This window comes from Cherax quadricarinatus, chromosome 39 (assembly GCF_038502225.1).
Source record: "Cherax quadricarinatus isolate ZL_2023a chromosome 39, ASM3850222v1, whole genome shotgun sequence".
Classification (NCBI taxonomy): domain Eukaryota; kingdom Metazoa; phylum Arthropoda; class Malacostraca; order Decapoda; family Parastacidae; genus Cherax; species Cherax quadricarinatus.
In genome coordinates this window covers 32,515,777-32,536,201 of record NC_091330.1, presented here as the reverse complement: position 1 = coordinate 32,536,201, position 20,425 = coordinate 32,515,777, and the positions used below count along the sequence as shown (strand labels likewise).

General features: G+C 39.9%; 1 protein-coding gene across 3 annotated transcripts in view; it reads right to left on the bottom strand.

The window, feature by feature from the left end:
* The window catches only part of LOC128696230 (insulin receptor-like), a 442,718-nt gene that overhangs the window by 262,349 nt on the left and 159,944 nt on the right, over positions 1–20,425 (bottom strand). For all 3 annotated transcript variants that reach the window (XM_070092553.1, XM_070092554.1, XM_070092555.1), the window contains exons 8-10: positions 17,128–17,294; positions 3,632–3,823; positions 3,103–3,352 (exon numbers count right to left, since the gene is read on the bottom strand). In XM_070092553.1, coding sequence (XP_069948654.1) covers positions 3,103–3,352; positions 3,632–3,823; positions 17,128–17,294 — 609 coding nt within the window. The remainder of the gene's footprint in view (positions 1–3,102; positions 3,353–3,631; positions 3,824–17,127; positions 17,295–20,425) is intronic.

Sequence of the window (20,425 nt, the reverse complement as noted above, 5' to 3'; positions counted from 1 at the left end):
AGGTAGTAGGTACGGCAGATTAGGTACAGCAGATAGGTACGGAATATAGTATGTACGATAGATAGTAGGTACGGCAGATAGTAGGTACGACAGATAGTAGGTACGACAGATAGTAGGTACGACAGATAGTAGGCACGGCAAATAGTAGGTACAGCAGATAATAGGTACGGCAGATAGGAGGTACGACAGATAGTAGGTACGACAGATAGTAGGTACGGAAGATAGTAGGTACAGCAGATAGTATGTACTGCAGATAGCAGGTAAGACAGATAGTAGGTACGACAGATAGTAATTACGACAGATAGCAGGTACGGCAGATAGTAGGTACGGCAGAGTAGGCATAGCAGATAGTAGGTACGTCAAATAGTAGGTACAGCAGAGTAGGTACAGCAGGTAGTAGGTACGACAGATAGTAGGTACGACAGATAGTAGTTACGACAGATAGCAGGTACGGCAGATATTAGGTACTGGAGAAAGTAGATGTGGCAGAGAGTAGGTACGGCAGATAGTAGGTGCGACAGATAGTAGGTACGGCAGAGTAGGTACGGCAGATAGTAGGTACGGCAGATAGTAGGTACGACAGATAGTAGGCACGACAGATAGTAGGTACGGCAGATAGTAGAGGTAAGGAGAGGAGGAGTTCGAGGTAATCAGTCCCTCAACCTGGAATAAAGATTCCCATGTGTTGCACAAGTGTCTCAATTCTTCAGGATAATAAAAAGGACGTAGAGATAGCTGAAATAAATATAACGACACAAAAACAACGTGCAAGTGGGAATTATTCAATAAGATGTTACAGAGACAGGTTCCACATAGAACTGGTCAGGGTGACTGAAACATCACTTGCTGGACCTCCTTGTTGAGACAGGTTCCACATAGAACTGGCCAGGGTGACTGAAACATCACTTGCTGGACCTCCTTGTTGAGACAGGTTCCACATAGTACTGGCCAGGGTGACTGAAACATCACTCGCTGGACCTCCTTGTTGAGACAGGTTCCACATAGTACTGGCCAGGGTGACTGAAACATCACTCACTGGACCTCCTTGTTGAGACAGGTTCCACATAGAACTGGCCAGGGTGACTGAAACATCACTCGCTGGACCTCCTTGTTGAGACAGGTTCCACACAGTACTGGCCAGGGTGACTGAAACATCACTCACTGGACCTCCTTGTTGAGACAGGTTCCACATAGTACTGGCCAGGGTGACTGAAACATCACTGGCTGGACCTCCTTGTTGAGACAGGTTCCACACAGTACTGGCCAGGGTGACTGAAACATCACTTGCTGGACCTCCTTGTTGAGACAGGTTCCACACAGTACTGGCCAGGGTGACTGAAGCATCACTTGCTGGACCTCCTTGTTGAGACAGGTTCCACACAGTACTGGCAAGGGTGACTGAAACATCACTTGCTGGACCTCCTTGTTGAGACAGGTTCCACACAGTACTGGCAAGGGTGACTGAAGCATCACTTGCTGGACCTCCTTGTTGAGACAGGTTCCACACAGTACTGGCAAGGGTGACTGAAGCATCACTTGCTGGACCTCCTTGTTGAGACAGGTTCCACATAGTACTGGCCAGGGTGACTGAAGCATCACTTGCTGGACCTCCTTGTTGAGACAGGTTCCACACAGTACTGGCCAGGGTGACTGAAACATCACTCACTGGACCTCCTTGTTGAGACAGGTTCCACATAGTACTGGCCAGGGTGACTGAAACATCACTCACTGGACCTCCTTGTTGAGACAGGTTCCACATAGTACTGGCCAGGGTGACTGAAACATCACTGGCTGGACCTCCTTGTTGAGACAGGTTCCACACAGTACTGGCAAGGGTGACTGAAACATCACTTGCTGGACCTCCTTGTTGAGACAGGTTCCACACAGTACTGGCAAGGGTGACTGAAGCATCACTTGCTGGACCTCCTTGTTGAGACAGGTTCCACATAGTACTGGCCAGGGTGACTGAAGCATCACTTGCTGGACCTCCTTGTTGAGACAGGTTCCACACAGTACTGGCCAGGGTGACTGAAGCATCACTTGCTGGACCTCCTTGTTGAGACAGGTTCCACACAGTACTGGCAAGGGTGACTGAAGCATCACTTGCTGGACCTCCTTGTTGAGACAGGTTCCACACAGTACTGGCAAGGGTGACTGAAGCATCACTTGCTGGACCTCCTTGTTGAGACAGGTTCCACACAGTACTGGCAAGGGTGACTGAAGCATCACTTGCTGGACCTCCTTGTTGAGACAGGTTCCACACAGTACTGGCAAGGGTGACTGAAGCATCACTTGCTGGACCTCCTTGTTGAGACAGGTTCCACACAGTACTGGCAAGGGTGACTGAAGCATCACTTGCTGGACCTCCTTGCTGAGACAGGTTCCACATAGTACTGGCAAGGGTGACTGAAGCATCACTTGCTGGACCTCCTTGTTGAGACAGGTTCCACACAGTACTGGCAAGGGTGACTGAAGCATCACTTGCTGGACCTCCTTGTTGAGACAGGTTCCACACAGTACTGGCAAGGGTGACTGAAGCATCACTTGCTGGACCTCCTTGTTGAGGCAGGTTCCACACAGTACTGGCAAGGGTGACTGAAGCATCACTTGCTGGACCTCCTTGTTGAGGCAGGTTCCACACAGTACTGGCAAGGGTGACTGAAGCATCACTTGCTGGACCTCCTTGTTGAGGCAGGTTCCACACAGTACTGGCAAGGGTGACTGAAGCATCACTTGCTGGACCTCCTTGTTGAGGCAGGTTCCACACAGTACTGGCAAGGGTGACTGAAGCATCACTTGCTGGACCTCCTTGCTGAGACAGGTTCCACATAGTACTGGCCAGGGTGACTGAAACATCACTCGCTAACAGCTCACGATGTTTCCTTTTACTACTCCTGGATCCCTTCCTTGCTTCTCCTTTATCAACAACATTAGTTTTCTTCCCCCTTGTAGATTAATCAGGTAATTAAAATTACTGATGGAATATTGCTATAAGAAATGAAAACAAAATTCGTGACGCATGACGAAGGTATCTACCTAGACAAAGAATATTTGCAGTGCATGTTACAATTAACGTAAATAAACATTCAGCAATAATCTTACCTCTTGATATAAACATGTCTTATCACATAGTTTTCAAACTCTATATCATGCTGTCTATCTTCTTTGGAGACGAGTGTGTGGGTGAGAGGACAAGCACAGCAATTATGGTTGAGGGTCTGTGTCCTAGTCAAGTTGAGTCCTTGAGTTAGGTTAAATCCCTCACCCTGGCTAACATCAACTTTCTCGTGAAGAGGAGATACCGAAGTCCTCTCCTCGTGTGACACCACCGGCTCCTTGGACACTCCCCCAGCTGGTAATTGGAAAATATTGCATGTCAGAAAGAAGAAAAAAATATAATCGGATAACACTGCTGCTGACCTACTGGTCTAAGCTACGTGAGTTCTAACCTAGGCCAGGAAAAGCAACATGAAGCAGAAGAAGAAAAAGAAGAAGAAGAAGAAAGAGAGTGAGAGAGAGAGAGAGAGAGAGAGAGAGAGAGAGAGAGAGAGAGAGAGAGAGAGAGAGAGAGAGAGAGAGAGAGAGAGAGAGAGAGAGAGAGAGAGAGAGAGAGAGAGGAGAGAATACTTACGTCTCTCGAAATCTTCACCACACACTTGGTTGCGGTCATAGAAGGCAGATGAAAGGGATGGTCGCAGTACAGTCTTGTACATGACTTCGTAAAGTTCAATCTCCCCGTTAGGAGCTGCTGGGGGCAGCCAGGTGAGTGTCAGGTGCGAGGACGCTGCTACACTTACTTTCATTTCTTCCACCGGTGACGGATCTGCAGTATATATAAATATCTATATATATATATATATATATATATATATATATATATATATATATATATATATATATATATATATATATATATATATATATATATATATATATATATATATATATATATATATATATATATATATATACACACACATATATATAGGCATATTTTTTTTTCAACAAGTCGGCCGTTTCCCACCGAGGCAGGGTGACCCAAAGAGAAAGAAAATCCCCAAAAAGAAAATACTTTCATCATCATTCAACACTTTCACTTCACTCATACACAATCACTGGTTTTGCAGAGGTGCCCAGAATACAACAGTTTAGAAGTATATACGCATAAAAATACACAATATATCCCTCCAAACTGCTAATATCCAGAACCCCTCCTTTAGAGTGCAGGCAACATTGTACTTCCCATTTAAAGGACTCAAGTCCGGTTATATAAAATAACCGGTTTCCCTGAATCCCTTCACTAAATATTACCCTGCTCACACTCCAACAGATCGTCAGGTCCCAAATACCATTTTTCTCCATTCACTCCTAACATGCTCATGCACTCTTGCTGGAAGTCCAAACCCCTTGCCCACAAAACCTCCTTTACCCCCTCCCTCCAACCTTATCGAGGACGATCCCTACCCCGCCTTCCTTCCCCTACAGATTCTTACGCTCTCCATGTCATTCAACTTTGATCCATTCTCTCTAAATGACCAAACCACCTCAACAAACCCTCTTCAGCCCTCTGACTAATACTTTTATTAACTCCACACCTTCTCCTAATTTCCACACTCCGAATTTTCTGCATAATATTTACACCACACATTGCCCTTAGACAGGACATCTCCACTGCCTCCAACCGCCTCCTCGCTGCTGCATTCACAACCCAAGCTTCACACCCATATAAGAGTGTTGGTACTACTGTACTTTCATACATTCCCTTCTTTGCCTCCATAGATAACATTTTTTGTCTCCACATATACCTCAATGCACCACTCACCTTTTTTCCTTCATCAATTCTATGATTAACCTCTTCCTTCATAAATCCATCCATGGACACGTCAACTCCTAAATATCTGAAAACATTCACTTCTTCCATACTCCTCCTACCCAATTTGATATTCAAATTTTCTTTATCTAAATCATTTGATACCCTTATCACCTTACTCTTTTCTATGTTCACTTTCAACTTTCTACCTTTACACACATTCTCAAACTCATCCACTAACCTTTGCAATTCTTCTTTAGAATCTCCCATAAACACAGTATCATCAACAAAAAGCAACTGTGTCACTTCCCATTTTGTATTTGATTCCCCATAATTTAATCCCACCTCTCTCCCGAACACCCTAGCATTTACTTCTTTTACAACCCCATCTATAAATATATTAAACAACCATGGTGACATTACACATCCCTGTCTAAGACCTACTTTTACCGGGAAATAGTCTCCATCTCTTCTACACACCCTAACCTGAGCCTCACTATCCTCATAAAAACTCTTTACAGCATTTAGTAACTTACCACCTATTCCATATACTTGCAACATCTGCCATATTGCTCCTCTATCCACTCTATCATATGCCTTTTCTAAATCCATAAATGCAATAAAAACTTCCCTACCTTTACCTAAATACTGTTTACATATATGCCTCAATGTAAACACTTGACCTACACATCCCCTTCCCACTCTGAAACTTCATTGCTCATCCACAATCCTACAATCTGTCTTACCTCTAATTCTTTCAGTTATAAACCTACCATTCACTTTTCTTGGTATACTCAGTAAACTTATTCCTCTATAATTTTTATAATCTCTTTCATTCCCCTTCCCTTTATATAAAGGGACTATACACGCTCTCCGCCAATCCCTAGGTACCTTCCCCTCTTTCATACATTTATTAAACAAAAATACCAACCACTCCAGCACTATATCCTCCCATGCTTTAACATTTCTGTCATGATCCCATCAGTTCCAGCTGCTTTACATTCTTTCATTCTACGTAATGCCTCACGCACCTCCCCCACACTCACATCCTGTTCTTCACTTCTAAAAGATGGTGTACCTCCCTGGCCAGTGCATAAAATTACAGCTTCCCTTTCTTCGTCCACATTTAAAAGTTCCTCAAAATATTCTCGCCATCTACCCAATACCTCCCTCTCCCCATCTACTAACTCCCCTACTCTGTTTTTTACTGACAAATCCATTCGCTCCCTAGGCTTTCTTAACTTGTTTAACTCACTCCAAAAGTTTTTCTTATTTTCATTAAAATTTCTTGACAGTGCCTCTCCCACTCTATCATCCGCTCTCCTTTTGCACTCTCTCACCACTCTCTTCACCTTTCTTTTACTCCCCATATACTCTACTCTTCTTATAACACTTTTGCTTTGTAAAAACCTCTCATAAGCTACCTTTTTCTCTTTTATCACATCCTTTACTTCATCATTCCACCAATCACTCCTCTTTCCTCCTGCTCCCACCCTCCTATAACCACAAACTTCTGCCCCACACTCTAATACTGCATTTTTAAAATTATTCCAACCCTCTTCAACCCCCCCACTACTCATACTTGCACCAGTCCACCTTTCTGTGAGTAGTTGCTTATATCTTATCTGAACTTCCTCCTCCCTTAGTTTATACACTTTCACCGCCCTCTTGCTTGTTGTTGCCATTTTCCTCTTTTCCCTTCTACCTCTTACTCTAACTGAAGCTACAACTAAATAGTGATCCTATATATCAGTTGCCCCTCTATAAACGTGTACATCCTGGAGCCTACCCATCAACCTTTTATCCACCAATACATAATCTAACAAACTATTTTCATTACGTGCTATATCATACCTTGTATATTTATATATCCTCTTCTTCATAAAATATGTATTGCTTATTACCAAACCTCTGTCTACACATAGCTCAATTAAAGGCTCCCCATTTTCATTTACCCCAGGCACCCCAAATTTACCTACTATTCCCTCCACAACATTTTTGCCCACTTTAGCATTGAAATCCCCAACCACCATTACTCTCACACTTGGTTCAAAACTCCCCACGCATTCACTCAACATTTCCCAAAATCTCTCTCCTCTACACTTCTCTCTTCTCCAGGTGCATATACGCTTACTATAACCCACTTTTCACATCCAACCTTTATTTTACTCCCCATAATCGTTGAATTAATACATTTATAGTCCCTCTTTTCCTGCCATTGCTTATTCTTCAACATTATTGCTACTCCTTCTTTAGCTCTAACTCTAGTTGAAACCGCTGACATAATCCCATTTATTCCTCTCCACTGAAACTCTCCCACCCCCTTCAGCTTTGTTTCACTTAAAGCCAGGACATCCAGCTTCTTCTCATTCATAACATCCACAATCATCTCTTTCTTAACATCTGCACAACATCCACGCACATTCAGACTTCCCACTTTGACAATTTTCTTATTATTATTCTTTTTAGTAATTATTACAGGAAAAGGGGTTACTAGCACATTGTTCCCGGCATTTTAGTTGACTTTTACAACACGCATGGCTTACGGAGGAAAGATTCTTATTCCACTTCCCCATGGATATAAAAGGAAAAGTAATAAGACCAAGAACTATTAAGATAAAATCAAAGACAACTCAGATGAGTGTATATAAATAAACATGTACATGTATGTGTAGTGTTTACCTGGAGTTTACCTGGAGAGAGTTTCGGGGGTCAACGCCCCCGCGGCCCGGTCTGTGACCAGGCCTCCTGGTGGATCAGCCCCTGATCAACCAGGCTGTTGCTGCTGGCTGCACGCAAACCAACGTACGAGCCACAGCCCGGCTGATCAGGAACTGACTTTAGGTGCTTGTCCAGTGCCAGCTTGAAGACTGCCAGGGGTCTGTTGGTAATCCCCCTTATGTGTGCTGGGAGGCAGTTGAACAGTCTCGGGCCCCTGACACTTATTGTATGGTCTCTTAACGTGCTAGTGACACCCCTGCTTTTCATTGGGGGGATGTTGCATCGTCTGCCAAGTCTTTTGCTTTCGTAGTGAGTGATTTTCGTGTGCAAGTTCGGTACTAGTCCCTCTAGGATTTTCCAGGTGTATATAATCATGTATCTCTCCCTCCTGCGTTCCAGGGAATACAGGTTTAGGAACCTCAAGCGCTCCCAGTAATTGAGGTGTTTTATCTCCGTTATGCGCGCCGTGAAGGTTCTCTGTACATTTTCTAGGTCAGCAATTTCACCTGCCTTGAAAGGTGCTGTTAGTGTGCAGCAATATTCCAGCCTAGATAGAACAAGTGACCTGAAGAGTGTCATCATGGGCTTGGCCTCCCTAGTTTTGAAGGTTCTCATTATCCATCCTGTCATTTTTCTAGCAGATGCGATTGATACAATGTTATGGTCCTTGAAGGTGAGATCCTCCGACATGATCACTCCCAGGTCTTTGACGTTGGTGTGACCTAAGTGTAACTAGAAGTAGCAAGACGTACCTGTAATCTTGCATATTTATGAGACAGACAAAAGACACCAGCAATCCTACCATCATGTAAAACAATTACAGGCTTTCGTTTTACACTCACTTGGCAGGACGGTAGTACCTCCCTGGGTGGTTGCTGTCTACCAACCTACTACCTACATATATATATATATATATATATATATATATATATATATATATACATATATATATATATATATAAATATATATATATATATATAAATATACATATATATATACATATATATATATATATAAATATATATATATAAATATATATATATAAATAGGTAGTAGGTTGGTAGACAGCAACCACCCAGGGAGGTACTACCGTCCTGCCAAGTGAGTGTGAAACCTGTAACTGTTTTGCATGATGGTAGGATTGCTGGTGTCTTTTTCTGTCTCAAACACGCTGGATAACAGGGATATCTTGCTACTCCAACTTACACTTTGGTCACACTTCGCAGACACGCACATCCATATATATATATATATATATATATATATATATATATACATACATCTAGGTTTTTCTCCTTTTTCTAAATAGCTCTTCTTCTAATTTATTTCTTCTATTGTCCATGGGGAAGTGGAAAAGAATCTTTCCTCCGTAAGCCATGCGTGTCGTATGAGGCGACTAAAATGCCGGGAGAAATGGGCTAGTAACCCCTTCTCCTGTAGACATTTACTAAAAAAGAGAAGAAGAAAAACTTTATAAAACTGGGATGCTTGAATGTGCGTGGATGTAGTGTGGATGACAAGAAACAGATGATTGCTGATGTTATGAATGAAAAGAAGTTGGATGTCCTGGCCCTAAGCGAAACAAAGCTGAAGGGGGTAGGGGAGTTTCAGTGGGGGGAAATAAATGGGATTAAATCTGGAGTATCTGAGAGAGTTAGAGCTAAGGAAGGGGTAGCAGTAATGTTAAATGATCAGTTATGGAAGGAGAAAAGAGAATGCGAATGCGTAAATTCAAGGATTATGTGGATTAAAGTAAAGGTTGGATTCGAAAAGTGGGTCATAATAAGCGTGTATGCACCTGGAGAAGAGAGGAATGCAGAGGAGAGAGAGAGATTTTGGGAGATGTTAAGTGAATGTATAGGAGCCTTTGAACCAAGTGAGAGAGTAATTGTGGTAGGGGACCTGAATGCTAAAGTAGGAGAAACTTTTAGAGAGGGTGTGGTAGGTAAGTTTGGGGTGCCAGGTGTAAATGATAATGGGAGCCCTTTGATTGAACTTTGTATAGAAAGGGGTTTAGTTATAGGTAATACATATTTTAAGAAAAAGAGGATAAATAAGTATACAAGACATGATGTAGGGTGAAATGACAGTAGTTCGTTGGATTATGCATTGGTAGATAAAAGACTGTTGAGTAGACTTCAGGATGTACATGTTTATAGAGGGGCCACAGATATATCAGATCACTTTTTAGTTGTAGCTACACTGAGAGTAAAAGGTAGATGGGATACAAGGAGAATAGAAGCATCAGGGAAGAGAGAGGTGAAGGTTTATGAACTAAAAGAGGAGGTAGTTAGGGTAAGATATAAACAGCTATTGGAGGATAGATGGGCTAATGAGAGCATAGGCAATGGGGTCGAACATGTATGGGGTAGGTTTAAAAATGTAGTGTTAGAGTCTTCAGCAGAAGTTTGTGGTTACAAGAAAGTGGGTGTGGGAGGGAAGAGGAGCGATTGGTGGAATGATGATGTAAAGAGAGTAGTAAGGGAGAAAAAGTTAGCATATGAGAAGTTTTTACAAAGTAGAAGTGATGCAAGGAGAGAAGAGTATATGGAGAAAAAGAGAGAGTTTAAGATAGTGGTGAAGCAATGTAAAAAGAGAGCAAATGAGAGAGTGGGTGAGATGTTATCGACAAATTTTGTTGAAAATAAGAAAAAGTTTTGGAGTGAGATTAACAAGTTAAGGAACCCTAAAGAACAAATGGATTTGTCAGTTAAAAATAGGAGAGGAGAGATATTAAATGGAGAGTTAGAGGTATTGGGAAGATGGAAGGAATATTTTGAGGAATTGTTAAATGTTGATGAAGATAGGGAAGCTGTGATTTCGTGTATAGGGCAAGGAGAAATAACATCTTGTAGGAGTGAGGAAGAGCCAGTTGTGAGTGTGGGGGGAGTTCGTGAGGCAGTAGGTAAAATGAAAGGGGGTAAGGCAGCCGGGATTGATGGGATAAAGATAGAAATGTTAAAAGCAGGTGGGGATATAGTTTTGGAGTGGTTGGTGAAATTATTTAATAAATGTATGGAAGAGGGTAAGGTACCTAGGGATTGGCAGAGAGCATGCATAGTTCCTTTGTATAAAGGCAAAGGGGACAAAAAAGAGTGCAAAAATTATTGGAGGATAAGTCTGTAGAGTATACCTGGTAAAGTGTATGGTAGAGTTATTATTGAAAGAATTAAGAGTAAGACGGAGAATAGGATAGCAGATGAGCAAGGAGGCTTTAGGAAAGGTAGGGGGCGTGTGGACCAGGTGTTTACAGTGAAACATATAATTGAACAGTGTTTAGATAAGGCTAAAGAGGTCTTTGTGGCATTTATGGATTTGGAAAAGGCGTATGACAGGGTGGATAGGGAAGCAATGTGGCAGATGTTGCAGGTGTATGGTGTAGGAGGTAGGTTACTGAAAGCAGTGAAGAGTTTTTACGAGGATAGTGAGGCTCATGTTAGAGTATGTAGGAAAGAGGGTAATTATTTCCCAGTAAAAGTATGCCTTAGACAAGGATGTGTGATGTCACCGTGGTTGTTTAATATATATATAGATGGGGTTGTAAGAGAAGTAAATGCGAGAAAACCATACCCCCGGCCGGGATTGAACCCGCGGTCATAGAGTCTCAAAACTCCAGCCCGTCGCGTTAGCCACTAGACCAGCTAGCCACAATGGCTAGCTGGTCTAGTGGCTAACGCGACGGGCTGGAGTTTTGAGACTCTATGACCGCGGGTTCAATCCCGGCCGGGGGTATGGTTTATTTGCAATCGTGTCATTACGATTTCTTGAGTCAAGTAAATGCGAGGGTCTTGACAAGAGGCGTGGAGTTAAAAGATAAAGAATCACACATAAAGTGGGAGTTGTCACAGTTGCTCTTTGCTGATGACACTGTGCTCTTGGGAGATTCTGAAGAGAAGTTGCAAAGGTTGGTGGATGAATTTGGTAGGGTATGCAAAAGAAGAAAATTAAAGGTGAATACAGGAAAGAGTAAGGTTATGAGGATAACAAACAGATTAGGTGATGAAAGATTGGATATCAGATTGGAGGGAGAGAGTATGGAGGAGGTGAATGTATTCAGATATTTGGGAGTGGACGTGTCAGCAGATGGGTCTATGAAAGATGAGGTGAATCATAGAATTGATGAGGGGAAAAGGGTGAGCGGTGAACTTAGGAGTCTGTGGAGACAAAGAACTTTGTCCTTGGAGTCAAAGAGGGGAATGTATGAGAGTATAGTTTTACCAAAGCTCTTATATGGGTGTGAAGCATGGGTGATGAATGTTGCAGCGAGGAGAAGGCTGGAGGCAGGGGAGATGTCATGTCTGAGGGCAATGTGTGGTGTGAATATAATGCAGAGAATTCGTAGTTTGGAAGTTAGGAGGAGGTGCGGGATTACCAAAACTGTTGTCCAGAGGGCTGGGGAAGGGTTGTTGAGATGGTTCGGACATGTAGAGAGAATGGAGCGAAACAGAATGACTTCAAGAGTGTATCAGTCTGTATTGGAAGGAAGGCGGGGTAGGGGTCGGCCTAGGAAAGGTTGGAGGGAGGGGGTAAAGGAGGTTTTGTGTGCGAGGGGCTTGGACTTCCAGCAGGCATGCATGAGCGTGTTTGATATATATATATATATATATATATATATATATATATATATATATATATATATATATATATATATATATACATATATATATATATATATATTATTATATATATATATATATATATATATATATATATATATATATATATATATATATATATATATATATATATATATATATATATATATATATATATATATATATATATATATATATATATATATATATATATGCAAAACAACCACTCTGAAAGAATAGAGAAATTCCAAGCGCTTTCGTGACTACTCACATTATCAAGGAACTATGAAAGTAATGCATCCAAGGAAGGTATATAAGGGGACTGGCCAACACCTCACTATCAGATCCCACAAAGGTTCTGGCAAGACAGTGATGGAATGAATGATGGTGAACGTTTTTCTTTTTCGGGACACCCTGCCTTGGTGGGAATCGGTCAGTGTGTTAATAATATATATATATATATATATATATATATATATATATATATATATATATATATATATATATATATATATATATATATATATATGTCTGCATATATATATATATATAGATATATATATATGAATATATGTATATATATATATATGTATATATATATATATGTGTATATATGTATATATATATGTATGTATATGTATATATATGTGTACATATATATATACATATATATATATATACATATATATATATACATATATATATACATATATATATATATATATACATATATATGTCTATATATATATATATGTGTATATGTTTATATATATATATATATATATATATATATATATATATATATATATATGTTTTATTTAAAGACAAAATACATTGGCCAAACATTCACAAAAATACATCAGAAAGTAAAACAACATAGGTAACTCAGAGCTACATCTCGAATACTTCGTCCAGCTCCCCTGCGGTGGGCCGCATGCCCAGAATGCTGCAGGCATTTCCTCTCTGGATCGCAACACTGAGTCTTTGAAAGAGAAAACTGGTCGCCCTGTGGTTCTTGGTTTCTATGATGAGCTTTTCACCCAGCTTTGAGGAACTTTAGAGCACACTTGCCCCATGCTCCAAGGGTCTCCGACCCTATTGGAATGAAGTTATAGCAAGGGGGAAGGTCTTCATATTTTCGGATCTTCTGGGTCTCCCTGTGGCTGGCAGCTCCACCCCCTTCCACTACGGAGTATGGCATGTAGGTGTCTGCCAATGTGGCAGCACAGGTGTAGTAGCAGGCAATCTGCTTTCCATCCTTCCAGGGTAGCATAGTGGCTCCATCAGGATGCTTTTGACTTCCATCAGACCTCTGTACTTGGGGTTCCCGTTGAGCTGGGCAACAGGCTGTGGCGAGGCTTCTCTTTATGATGCCATTGACCTCCTCATGTCTGGCATACTTCCCTTCTGCTGTGTGACACACGAGACCATGAAGTCCGAATTGATCAGATGTCGCCATGCCGCAAATACACCTATCTTCGGTGAGGATGGGGGCGGCTAGACGAAGAGCAACACCAATCCGAATGGCCTGTGGGTCGAGACGGGTGCCCAGGGAGGAATTGGGAACAGCTAACAGGAAATCTCCTGAGTGTGGTGCCTTCACTGCCAGGAAGCGAGCTTTGTCCTTTCCTGAAGCATTGGAGAGCATTGTGTTGGCGATTTTTTCCATGATCGGTTTGTCCCAGTGGGACTGTTTGTGCTGTTTGGGAGGAGCTGGTCTACAGGAGGAGTCTGTAAGGGTGTCCCACCGAATCACTGCTTCAGTAAACCTGGGATCTTGAGCTCCTACCACGTCTCTCAAGCATTCGGGCACTATCTTCTTGACTAATGCACTAGAAGCCAAACACGGAGACAGAAAAGCAGGTAAAGCAACATGCGTTGCTTTACGCACCCCTATATCTCCCAGTCGCACTGGGAGGGTTGCCTGATCCCATTGCTCATCCTCTAGTGACAGGTTCAGTGCCTTCTTAAAAGTTGATCTCAGGTGTGCGCCGTATTCATCGAGTGTTGGGTTGTCAAAAGAGGGTGCACACCTCAAGAAGTAAGTGAGTCTTGGCATAGTAAGACACCTTGTGAGGAGATACAGAGCATCATGGGCATCAAGATCGCTTATTCTCTCCTCCATTCTCATCAGGCCATTCAATTTGTCCCTGAGGACAGTGTCGATGGCCTGGTGACCAAGCGGTGCCCCCAAGAGGGTACTGTTGGACGGAATGGTAGTTGAGACTTCCGGGAGGATTCATCGCACAGCATTGATTATTTAATTGATTATTTCCTGATTTCACACTTGGAGGGATTGAAGATGAGTCCCAAGTCTTCTCCATGTGTTTTCACCAGTTGTAGGTCCCCCAAGAGGGACTCTTCAGTACCTGCCAGAGTGCCGTCATCCAGGTACCAGATATTGAGCTCACTGCGTAGGCTGGAAGATAGTTCTCTTACTGCCAAGCAGAAGAGAAGTGGAGCGAGTGGGTCACCTTGCTGAACACCCTCTGATGATTGAATTTCATGTTCTCCAAACAAAAGAATTGAGGGTTTGCTGTAGCCGGCTGAAATATATATATATATATATATATATACATATATATATATATATACATATATATATATATACATATATATATATATATACATACATATATATATATATATACATACATATATATATATATATATATATATATATATATATATATACATTATATATATATATACATATGCAAGGAATTCGCGAGAGCAGGCGAAATATACACAAACACTGATCTCTAGCTGAAGGAGACTCGAGTCTCCTTCAGCCATATATATATATATATATATATATATATATATATATATATATATATATATATATATATATATATATATATATATATATATATATAAATATGTATATATATATATATATATATGTATATATGTATATATATATATATATATATATGTATGTATATATGTATATATATAAGGTGTATATATATATATATATATATATATATATATATATTATATGTATATATATATATATGTATGTATATATATGTATATATATATATGTATATATATATATATATATATATATATATATATATATATATATATATATATATATATATATATATATATATATATATATATATATATATATATATATGCAATGTGACTACTCATATTATCAAGGAACAATAAAAATTGATGATATTTTGTGTCTTTTGCCCAAGAATGTAGATATACACCATTTCCTTGGTAAATTAAATAGCTTAGCCCATTCTATAAACTTTACTGTTGAGTTTGAGGAAAATAACTCATTGCCTTTCTTAGATGTTTTAATTATTAAGGGTAATAATGAATTCAAATTTAAAATTTACAGAAAACCTTCAAATAACTGTTCCTATGTCCACTATTATTCCTCGCATCAAGATAAAGTTAAACTGTCTGTTTTCTCATCAATGTTTTTGAGAGCTTTACGAATTTGTAGTCCAGAGTTCATAGATGAAGAAATATCCAAAATTTATGAAATAGGTAATGATTTGAAATACCCAAGAAATGTAATTGATATATCTTTTAAAATTGCTAGAAATACTTTTTACAACCCAAAAATGGACATCCAGCCAAATTTAACTAAAAATATGTTGGTTCTCCCTTACCATCAAAACTTGGTTGATATGTCTTCTCTTCTTAAGACTTTTAATATCAAAGTTGTATTTAAAAATCTTGATACAGTAAAAAAAACTTTTGATAAAGAATTCCCCCCAAAATGCTGACGGATGTGTCTATAAGATTCCTTGTAAAATTTGCGATAAAGTTTATTACGGTCAAACTGGTAAAAATCTCGAACTAAGATTAAAACAACATAAATATAGCATTAGAACTGGACAAGATTCCAATGCTCTATTTATTCACGTGAGAGATTTTAACCATCCAATTGATTTTCAAAAAGTTGAGAAAGTTGTATCAAGCAAGTCCATGGTCGACAGGAATATAATTGAATCTTGTTTCATAAAAAGCAGTTTTGACAATAATATGAATATTTCCTTTGGTTTATATATATTAGATCCATTTATAATTAATAGAATTTGGGAAGAATTTAATAATACATTGGACAAATAATAAATTTTAAATTTCTTAATTCTTGGGTAGAATAGTTTGTTGGTGGGTTGTGTGAAGAACCTGTCTAGTTGGGCCAGCAGGCCTGCTGCAGTGTTCCCTTTCTTATGAGTCGCACATCAGGTGTTGCCTTGTTGTGGGATGTGATAGTGGGGTGGCGTCTAGACCCTTTATATGCCTTCCTTTGATGCATTACGTTTATTGTTCTTTGAAAATGTGAGTAGTCACGAAAGCACTTGGAATTTCTCTATTCTTTCACAGCGGTTGTTTTGCGTATTCTAAAATCACATGTTTACTGTGATCTTATTGCATATATATATATATATATATATATATATATATATATATATATATATATATATATATATATATATATATGCAAGGAATTCGCGAGAGCAGGCGAAATATACACAAACACTGATCTCTGGCAGAAGGAGACTCGAACCTACGAACCTTAGGACAAGGTAAGCAGTGCTTTACCAATCTACCCACACTGGACAATACCTTGGCGTGTAGCTTGCGCTACACGTTTGATCCAAGGCAGCCAGTGTGGGTAGATTGGTAAAGCACTGCGTACCTTGTCCTAAGGTTCGTAGGTTCGAGTCTCCTTCTGCCAGAGATCAGTGTTTGTATATATATATATATATATTTATATATATATATATATATATATATATCTTTATATATATATATATATATATATATATATATATATATATATACATTAGTGATAAAATGAGACAATACTCAAATGGGATTGAGTGCTCATAATTGGCACCAGAGGTGGGCCCCATATTTGTACACTGGATTTTAATTAAGCTGAGGTAAGAAGACGACGCTTCTGTATTTTGTACAGTGAACTATGTGCATGTGAAAGATATAAGAGTATTGTTACTTACTGGTAGGACTGGTGTTGACATAGACGATGGCAGAGCGGGTAGCGTTCTTAGCATCTATGTAATAGACAGAGACGTAGAGAGCATAGCGTGTGTATGGCTTGAGACCCGTGATCACTACAGACTTGCTTTCCTGCTTCTTGTACTCCAGGAAGATCCTTTCCCACAACCTGCACACACATTACCAGTTCTTTAGCTAATCTTTTGATATGTATACGAGAGGCAGGCTAAGGCCTGGATTATGTAATATGCACAATAATAACATTGCTCGTGCTGGAATGATCCATTAGAAACAATGGGCACATTACTTGGTCACATTAGTTATGGAATATGATTAGAGCTGCGCTCGGTGCCTACGAAAAAATATTGAAGCCTCAAAAAATCTCAGATGAATAAGAAATGAATAATGCAAACTGTTAAACAAGATTTAATAATTAATTTTGATTAAGCAATTTTTATATCAATTGTTTATTTTAATAATTTATCTAAAATTGTTGAAGTATATATACACATGCAAGATAGACAAATAAAATAGACAATATTAAAATCATAGTAAAAAAAACACTCTTTAGTGTTATAATTTTTATAGATCATTGGTTAAACATATAAGGTACATATTTATTTACGAATCAATTTCTTTGGCAACAATTATGAAGGTGTTGTGTCAAGAGAGCTGCAGTAATGACGGTGAAGGGAGCTTCGTCTAAAGAATTAGAGCTTCTCTCTCCTGCCTCAGATCAAACCTACTTACTTCACATTCCCGATGTGATGTTTGACCCGTAAGTGTTTACCGCTTCCCCGTGATGATACTAACAGAAGAACATGGAGCCAAATAGCGGTCTGTTATAAGGACGTTGCTAAAGCTCTTATTGATACAATGTTTTGCTCTGTGTAGAGTTTGATCATGACATAGAGATGATCAACACAGAGTGCTAAGTTATGGGAGGAGAACTCTCCTAACTGCCTCTGTTTATCATATTTGTCTGAAAACATCAGTCACCCAATTGCTTATTCGTCAGCGTTATTCTCTTCCCGATACACTAATATGCTGGAACAGGTAACTACCCAATATACTAACTAATATGCTGAAACAGGTAGCTTTCCGATATACTAATATGCTGGATCAGGTAACTTTCCGATATACTAATATGCTGGAACAGGTAACTACCCAATTTACTAACTGTAGACAGCCTGAACTATCTGCATAGGCAGCCTATGCTGTCTGCCAACTGAGTTCATATTTTGCGCCATGCTTGTGCTGCCACCTATAGGCCTATGTCACTTCAGTATTCCCAGACCTGCCTCTCTCTCACTCTCTCAGCGGCATTCACTCAGTCAACAAGGCCTACTCCTCTCTCCCTCGCGGGGCACAGCCCTCCCAGGCCATGGGCACTTAACACACTGCCTGTGTACCCAGATACCGCAAATAAAGTAAGAAGCCTCCGAAGTCTTATTATTACTCCCCGCTACCAAGTGCAACAAATTAACCCCTAATAAATGGTGGAAGCGGTGGTCACAGCAAGTGTGTTTGCCTGGAGAGAGGAAGGAAGAGGGATGAAATCGAGGGATGAAGTCGTCTTCACTGCATCACCCCACAAAAGAAGCTTGCGCCTCGTAACGAGTTATCTTGATGTCGTGTCTGCACGTTTCAGCATCCAGACACAGGTACACGCAGGATCTAGGCCGAAATTTGCAGAATTTCTCAGAGAAATATAAGTGGCGTCCCTGGGACTCCATGCCACAGCGCCCCATGCTGTTCTCAAATCACATGTTCAGCAACACCTGTATGTTTCTGATGTTGGTTTCAGCTCAGCATGGCTATTTCAGCAAGTCAGAGGTGAGTTTGTGGTGACTTCAGCGTCCAGTGTGGGTGTTTCTCCAAGTGGGTATGTGGGAGAGGAAGCGGCCGGGTTCCTCGCCTCACTAACACCTAACCCGCCTACCACCACGTCACTATGTACTCACTCCCTCTGCGGTATTTTCTGCTGTTTTCCATGTGAAATCATTGCCAGAGCTGTGTATCCGAGTGCCCGAGGCCACTCGAAGCCACGTGGATCACTAAGCGATGTGTGGACGAAGCCACATGGATCACAAAGCCACGTGGATCACCAATCCACGTGGATCACCAATCCATATAGATCACGAAGCAACGTGGATCACCAAGCCACATGAAGCAAGCCACGCAGAGTGTCGACGATGCCAAGTGGAGCTACAAGCCATGTGTGGATCAAGCCACATGGATCTGCAAGTCATGTGAGTTGAGCCAGATCCCAAACCACATGCTGTGGTCTGCTGCCACATCATTTCACTGACGTCACCTCACGATGTCACCCATGATGCTGCCCGGCTTCACATCACACCAGGATGTCACCTCGAGACGTTCTGGTGTGTATATATATATATATATATATATATATATATATATATATATATATATATATATATATATATATATATATATATATATATATATATATATATATATATATATATAATATGTCGTGCCAAATAAGTAAAACTGGTGAATTAGGTCCTTTCTAAAAATTTTCTTATACATTTAAAGATGTATTTTTCACTTATGATAATATAAAAAATTAATGATTTTGTACCAAAAGAACCTTAGGAAACTTACCTAATACAATTATAACAAGTGCAATTTAAATTAGCCTAATCCCACTAAATATATTTAAGATAGGTTTACAATAATTTAATAATAAACAAAGACAATGAAATATATTTTTCGTAAGGTTTAGAATGACTTTCGCGAAATTATTGCAAACGGGAATTTTTATTTGTCTTATTCTGCAAGAGGTGCGTTGCTATTTATGCCAAAATTGCAAGTTTTACACACACACATACACACACACACACACACACACACACACACACACACACACACACACACACACACACACACACACATATATATATATATATATACATATATATATATATATATATATACATATATATATATATATATATATATATATATATATCAATAGCAACACTGCAACTAGCCAAGGATTCGAGCCCATGTTGTTTTGGCCAGCCTCATGGTGAGCGAAAACGACATGACCGTATGTCCTCGGATCAAGGTAACACACCTAGTTCTGCTGGGTGCTTGATTCTTGTAGGATTTGGTAGTCCTGTGGTTTAGAGCATCATGTGGTTTTTGCTGACCATGAAGCGGGCCAAAATAACATGGGTTCGAATCCTTGGCAAGTAGCAATGTTGTTATTGTGTTAGGGAAACGTAGTCAATAGCGAATCGAATTATACAATTAAGTCTTTATTTATCA